We start from the raw sequence: 6,039 nt of genomic DNA, 5'->3' as shown, positions 1-6,039 counted from the left end.
CCCCCCACAGCCTTTGCTGTCCCCCGTGTCCATTCCCGGTCCCTGAGACCCGCCCAGCTCTGGCAGCAGCAGGAGCCACCGCGCAGTGGGCCCTGTACCGGCACAGCCGGGGCTCCTGGCCAAGAGCAGCAGCAGCGCCAGCCCCTTCCCACCTGCTTGTGCCTCGGCTTCCCAAGAGGTTTTTCCCGGTGAATTTCTGGACTAGAGACACAATCAGCCACAAACAGACCTGATTCCTCAGAGCCCGGCTGTGCTGCCCTGATGCAACCTTCAGAGAAAGAAAGGATCCGGTTCCAGCACTGTTCCCAGCACCGTTTCACTCATCCTCAGGTGACAGCAGGAGGCTTTTCTTGCGTTTGCCTTGGGAATTACAGATCATGGCTGCTCTTCCCCCTCTTCTGGTTGCCACTTGAATTTTATCTGAAAAACTGCAATTGCCTCTTTTGATCGGTGCTAGCCACAGTGCTTTTCTGATGGGGAATTCAGATGCTTTGTTGCAGGCATCCTGATTAGCAGATCTTGAAATGTTCACAGGTCTATAAGCAAAAAGTCGAGGAGAATGAAAGCCATACAGGCCACATTCACAGCGCTCAAACACAGCCCTTTTGCTGGTGCTCTTGAAATAGAATCAGCTGCCAGAGGCCAGCACAGAAATTGCCTCTGGAGTGTGGAATGAAACGAAAAAATCCACCGGGAGAAAGAGGAAGCAGAACTTCTGCACTCGCTTCATTGCTTCTTCCCAGCAGCAGGAGACGTGGATGTCCAGAGGTACGTCCCGCTGCTGCTGACCACAGTGAGAGCACAGCCTGCTGCCCAGTCCCAGCGGGACCCCGAGCCCAGCCCGGGGAGCTCCCGCAGCGTCGGCAGCTCAGTGGACGCGGTGCCAGGGCCGCAGCCCCGGGAACACGCCCGCCCATTGTGGGGCAGCGGCGCAGGCCCAATGTCCTGCGGCCCAAACTTGCTGCTGCTGCTGCTGCTGCTGCTGCTACGCAAGGCCCATCCTTCTCCCCCTGCTCCTCTCCCAGCACGGCGCAAATTGCACCTCGCGGGATGCTTCCCCGGAGGCTGCTCAGGCGCCCCGCTCCTCTTTCCACCTGAGCGTCACTGCGGAGGAATCTTTGGCGCACTTCCGTAAGCCCGGGCCTCTCACTCGTGCTGAATCGGGAATGCAAATGGCCTTGTTAGGAAAGTCAAAAGCCAAGGGAACGGATTAGGAATTATTCAAAAAAACTACCCTTCTTCCAGGCAAGGTACACCAAGTCATTTCCCGCATTTCTCCTTTGCAGATTCTTTCAGTCGCCTGCTCGGCGAGCTCCAGCTTCTTCTGCTGCTTCCTGTGAACCGATTGCACTCTCGATTTGAGCACCAACGCACCAGATGTGCAAGTATCTACGCTGAACTCAGAAACCAACTGCCTCTGTCAGACCATTTTCACAGTCCAGCTCACTTGCAAGATGTCCACTGAGAGCTTGGAAGGATTAGCCCCCAGCTCTCCACTTCTGGCTGCAGGCTCCGGAGATTCTTTCTCTCCATTCAGCCAGCCTAACAATTGCTGCTACCCCCTCCTCCTGTTTCCTTAGCCTACAACAGTAACGATGAAAACCTTACCCACGGCACAACTCGCTAGTCCACCAGGAGGAGAAAGGACAAGTTGTCAAGCTCTCAAAACCTTGGTCCTGCTTTGCTGCAAGAGTCCTGCTGCACGCACAGTGTGGCAAGCCAAGAGAAGCTGCATGTGATGGCACATCTTGTGACAGGAGCTCCAGCTCGGTCTCCAGGAAAGGGTCTTGAAAAGAGCAAACATCACTGTGGACAAGATTCTTGCAAAAGCAAAACAGCTTCCCAGAAGGGACATGCAAACGGAAAGAAACAACCCAAGATGTTCCCGTATACTATTAATTGCTTCCCTTCTATGCTCCCCTTTTCTGTCTTGCACTAGTTCTACCTCACAGTCCTTCCAAACTGATCTTACCTCAAACACCTAGGACTTAGCAAGTTTGAGACACTCTACAATACCAAGAGCTACACACAGCTTGCCTTCTCCCTGTTTGGCTTTGAAAGCAATGCTGGAGACCCCAGAAGCCTGCCAAGGGAAGATTTTAGAGCCCAGTGCCTTGCTCGGCTCTGGCTTCTAGAGACAGGGCATGTGCTCCCATGGGACTGCACCCTCAGCAGTGACAATAGACAGCAGCAGCAACAAAGGTGATTCCCATGACACTGTCGCAGGGCTCAAGACTCCGTGTCTTGGCTTCACATGGCAAAGCTCACTGTCCGTTTGGACAGACTCAGCATCCAAACTAGTCTGCTTTTCTACCTGTGTCAATGAACAGCAGGAGAAGGAAACCAGCCAGCAGTTTCTTTGCAGAGAGGGCCTTTGTTCCAGGCTGAAAGTGCTGGATTGGCAGGGAGGAGGCAAACAGCTGAGAGCTTAGCTGCTCTATTGGACCGGCATCAGAACTCAGCAAAAAGAGTGTTTCCATTCTTTTATTTGAAGCCTCCTATCGGCAGTCTCCGATTTTCACCTGAAACCGGACAAGAAAACAGCAACAGCCCTGCCGACGAGGGCACCGCGCCGGGCACGGCCCCGCCGCTCGCACTGCCCACGCCGAGCGGCCGGGGAGCAGCGCTGCACCGCGCAGGGGCTGCACGTCTCCCTCCTCACGTCCTGCTCTGCCCTCCCACGGGGCTGCCTCTGCCTGGCGCTGGCAGGCTCCTCATTCAGCACTTTGCTCTGCTCCAGGCGAAAAGCGCGGACAGCGCTTTGGTTGCTCGCGAGCAAGAGACCGCGGCGCGGGGCGAGCCAGCAGCAGCAGGGGCAAGTTGCAAGATTGCCGCAAGGAAGAGTTACAATCTGGTGAAGAAGAAGCTAAACAAGACGGTGCGTTTGGCGCGGCTGCGGGAGGAAGAGATGCTCCGGGACTCCGCTTCGGCCCCGGAGCGGCCCGTGCTGGCCCGGGGCGCGCGGGGCTCGGCCGCGGGGCGCGCGGGGGAAAAACGGACACCCGGGCAACAGACACACGGACACGCGGACCAACGCTCCCAGCGCTTCAGCGGCAGCGGCGGCAGCAGCAGCAGCGGCAGCAGCGGCAGCAGCAGAAGAGCAATACAAGAGCAGCGGTTCTCCAGACCCTCTGCGTTCCTTCTCCTGTTCCTCCTCTCCTTCTCCCAGTGTCCCGCATCCCCTGTCCCGCTCTCCCTTCAGTGCTCCACCCCCTCCGCCCCTTCCGCGGCCTCCCTCTCCCCATGCCAGGCCGGGCCATGCCCCCGGCCCGCCCCCGGCCCCGGGCGGGGCTGCGCCCTCCCCGCCCCCGGGCGTCCCGCCGCGGTCTCGCCTCCGCCCGGCTCTTGCCCTACTGGCGGTGGCGCCGCTGGGCGGGCATCAGTGCCTGCCTCTTGGGCAGCACTGTTAGCCTCTGGCTCCGGCTGGCCCGGCCCCGGCCCCGGCCCCGGCCCCGGCCCCGGCCCCGGCCCCGGCCCCGGCCCCTCCCGGGACCCGCCGAGGAGACAGACGGCGCGGCCGCTCCCGCCGCGTCCGCGGCGTCTTCCCCGGTCCGAGCTCTTCCGCTCGGCAGCGCGGCCCCCGCCCCCGAGCCGCCGGTGTCCCCTTCGAAAGAGGCAACATCTGGGGATACCCGGCCCGGGGCGGTTGAGGAGCGCCCGGCGGCCGTTTCTGGCCCCGGGCCGAGCGCTGACAGCCGCGTCTCGCCGGCAGGGAATGCGCTGCAGGGCCTGAGGGAGCGCTACCTGGAGGGTTCGCTGCTGGGGCGCGGCGGCTTCGGCAGCGTCTTCGCGGCCACGCGGCTCTCGGACGGCGCCCCGGTGAGTGGCGGGGCCGGCGGCGGGCGCAGGAGGCGGGGGGCAAAGGAGGGCGCAGGAGAAGGAGGATGGGGCTCGGCAGGGCGGGCGGCGAGCTCAGCCCGCTGCTCCCCTTGGCTTGCAGGTGGCCATCAAATGGGTGCCACGGACCCGCATCCGTCATTGGGGCGAGCTGGTGAGTGAGCGGGGGGGGTAGGGGTGGGGGTGGTGGGCAGCGGGAGAAGGCGGGGCGTGACGGGCGGGGATGAGCCGAGGCCCGGGAGGGTGGAAGGCGCCAGGACGCCTCGGGGGAGAGCGGGCGTGGGGGCAGCGGAGGGCGCAGAGCATCCCGGGCTGGGCGAGGGCTTCCCGAGCCCTGGCACGGCATCAGCCCCACTGACGGCATCGTGCTCCTCCCGCAGCCCAACGGCACCAGCGCACCACTCGAGGTCGTGCTGCTGGACAAGGTGTCCACCGGCTTCCCTGGTGTGGTGCAGCTCCTCGAGTGGCTCGAGCTCCCCAGCAACGTGGTGCTGGTGATGGAGCGGCCGGAGCAGTCTCAGGACCTGCTCCATTTCATTCGAGCGCGGGGCTTCCTGTCAGAGGAGGTGGCACGGGAGCTGTTCCGCCAGGTCCTGGAGGCCGTGCGGCACTGCACCAGCTGCGGGGTCCTTCACAGGGACCTGAAACCAGAGAACATCCTGGTTGACCTGGCCACGGGCCAGGCCAAATTGATTGACTTTGGCTGCGGCACCTACCTGCAAGACACAGCCTACACCAGCTTTGCAGGTGAGTCCTCACCAGGGTAGGCTCCCGGTGCCGGCATCTCGCGGCCCAACCTGGCTGTGGCAGCGGGGATTCTCCCTTTTGATGCCAGTCATGGGACCGAGTTTTCAGCCCAGTTGCTTTTGAGTGCGGGTGGCCGGGGGGCCATCTTCCAGCCCTGCTGGCAGCCTTCGCCAGCCACTCTGCCCAGGACTGGCGCTGGGGCTGGGGCAGCCAGTGTGACAAAAACACACCCGTGGGTGGGGGTAGCAGAGGGGGGGGGGCCAGAAGCTGTGCACCCGCCGGTTTGGTGTGCAGGCAAGAACCGGCTTGGACTGCTCAGCTCGCCTTGTTTGCCTTGGCTTCAGAATGTTTTTTTGGGGCAATGCAGGCAGGGAGGGTGAAGGCATGGTTTTCCCACCCCCGGCACTGAGCGGGTTTTCCCTTTGCATGGAATGCTTTAGCCTTGCCAGGGCTTCCGCTGCCCTCTTGTGACACCGGTGGCTTCTTTTACAACCCCCAGTTTGTCCACAAGTCACAGGCGCTGGCGAGAGGGCAGCGGGTCATGCCGTGTGCCGCCGGTGCAGCCCCCGCGTGCCCAGGGATGCTGGGGCGAGGCTCCGGGAGCAGGCAGCATCCCGCTAATGAAGTGCCTCTCTATTCCGTAGGAACACCAGCGTACAGCCCCCCGGAATGGACCCATTTTGGCTGGTACTACGGCGAGGCAGCTACCGTCTGGTCCCTGGGCATCGTGCTGCACCAGATGGTCTGCGGGCGGCACCCGTTCCCGAAGGGCCGGAACATCAGCTGGGGCCAGCTGTCGCTCCCAGAACGGCTCTCTCAAGGTGCATGCTCATCCCTGCGGCACGGGGGGAATAGCAGTACTGGGAGACAGCAGCGGGCTCATGAGCATCCCGCTCTGGCAGCTGCCGAGGAGGTGGCACATGCCTCGCTCTCCTGCTCTCCTCCAAAACAAAGAATGGATGGGAAAGTTCAGGCACAGCTCGGAGCCCCCATGGCATGGCCTGGGCATGGCAATAGTGGGGCAAAGCGGACAGGAGCCTTCTGCAACTGACCGGCGCTTTCTGGTTTCTCCCCACAGACTGCAAGGAACTGATCAGATGGTGTCTGTCCCTGCACTCCTTGGACAGGCCCTCATTAGAAGACCTGTCGTGTGATCCTTGGCTGCAGGATATTCATCATCCATAGAAGAAGGGAGAGAGCCACAGGCACACTTTGATCCAGGGAGCCGGTAAGTTACAGCTCCACACGTGCCTTGGCCAGAAGAAGCCAAGAAACGCAGGCTTTTTTGCCCTGCCTGTATTGCTGCGCAGGGGTCGTCAGATGGGGACCCGCAGCCCTTGTGCTGGCGCTGAGCTGCTCTTCCCAGCACTGGTGGCTGCCGTGCAAGCTGCTTTTGCTTGTCCTGCTTCACTGACAGCCGGGGCCCTGGGCGGGGCACTGACAGCCTGCTCTCAG

General features: G+C 62.0%; 1 protein-coding gene across 1 annotated transcript; it reads left to right on the top strand.

Moving 5' to 3' along the window:
* Nucleotides 1–3,243: 3,243 nt before the first annotated feature.
* LOC138102065 (serine/threonine-protein kinase pim-1-like) lies at nucleotides 3,244–5,769 on the top strand. The gene is made up of 5 exons (XM_068999823.1): nucleotides 3,244–3,819; nucleotides 3,941–3,991; nucleotides 4,218–4,584; nucleotides 5,229–5,405; nucleotides 5,663–5,769. The coding sequence occupies exons 1-5, from the start codon at nucleotides 3,244–3,246 to the stop codon at nucleotides 5,767–5,769; spliced, it is 1,278 nt and encodes a 425-aa protein (XP_068855924.1).
* The last annotated feature ends 270 nt before the right edge of the window (nucleotides 5,770–6,039 follow it).

Source organism: Aphelocoma coerulescens, unplaced genomic scaffold, assembly GCF_041296385.1.
Source record: "Aphelocoma coerulescens isolate FSJ_1873_10779 unplaced genomic scaffold, UR_Acoe_1.0 HiC_scaffold_60, whole genome shotgun sequence".
Taxonomy (NCBI): Eukaryota; Metazoa; Chordata; class Aves; order Passeriformes; family Corvidae; genus Aphelocoma; species Aphelocoma coerulescens.
This window is presented reverse-complemented; position numbering and strand designations above follow the sequence as displayed.

What these genes read in the sequence shown, in the direction of transcription:
- LOC138102065 (XM_068999823.1), top strand. Translation starts at nt 3,244, where the DNA reads ATGCCAGGCCGGGCCATGCCCCCGGCCCGCCCCCGGCCCCGGGCGGGG. An exon ending in TCCGTCATTGGGGCGAGCTG is followed by an intron (nt 3,992 to 4,217) that starts GTGAGTGAGCGG and finishes CTCCTCCCGCAG; the next exon opens with CCCAACGGCACCAGCGCACC. An exon ending in AGCCTACACCAGCTTTGCAG is followed by an intron (nt 4,585 to 5,228) that starts GTGAGTCCTCAC and finishes TCTATTCCGTAG; the next exon opens with GAACACCAGCGTACAGCCCC.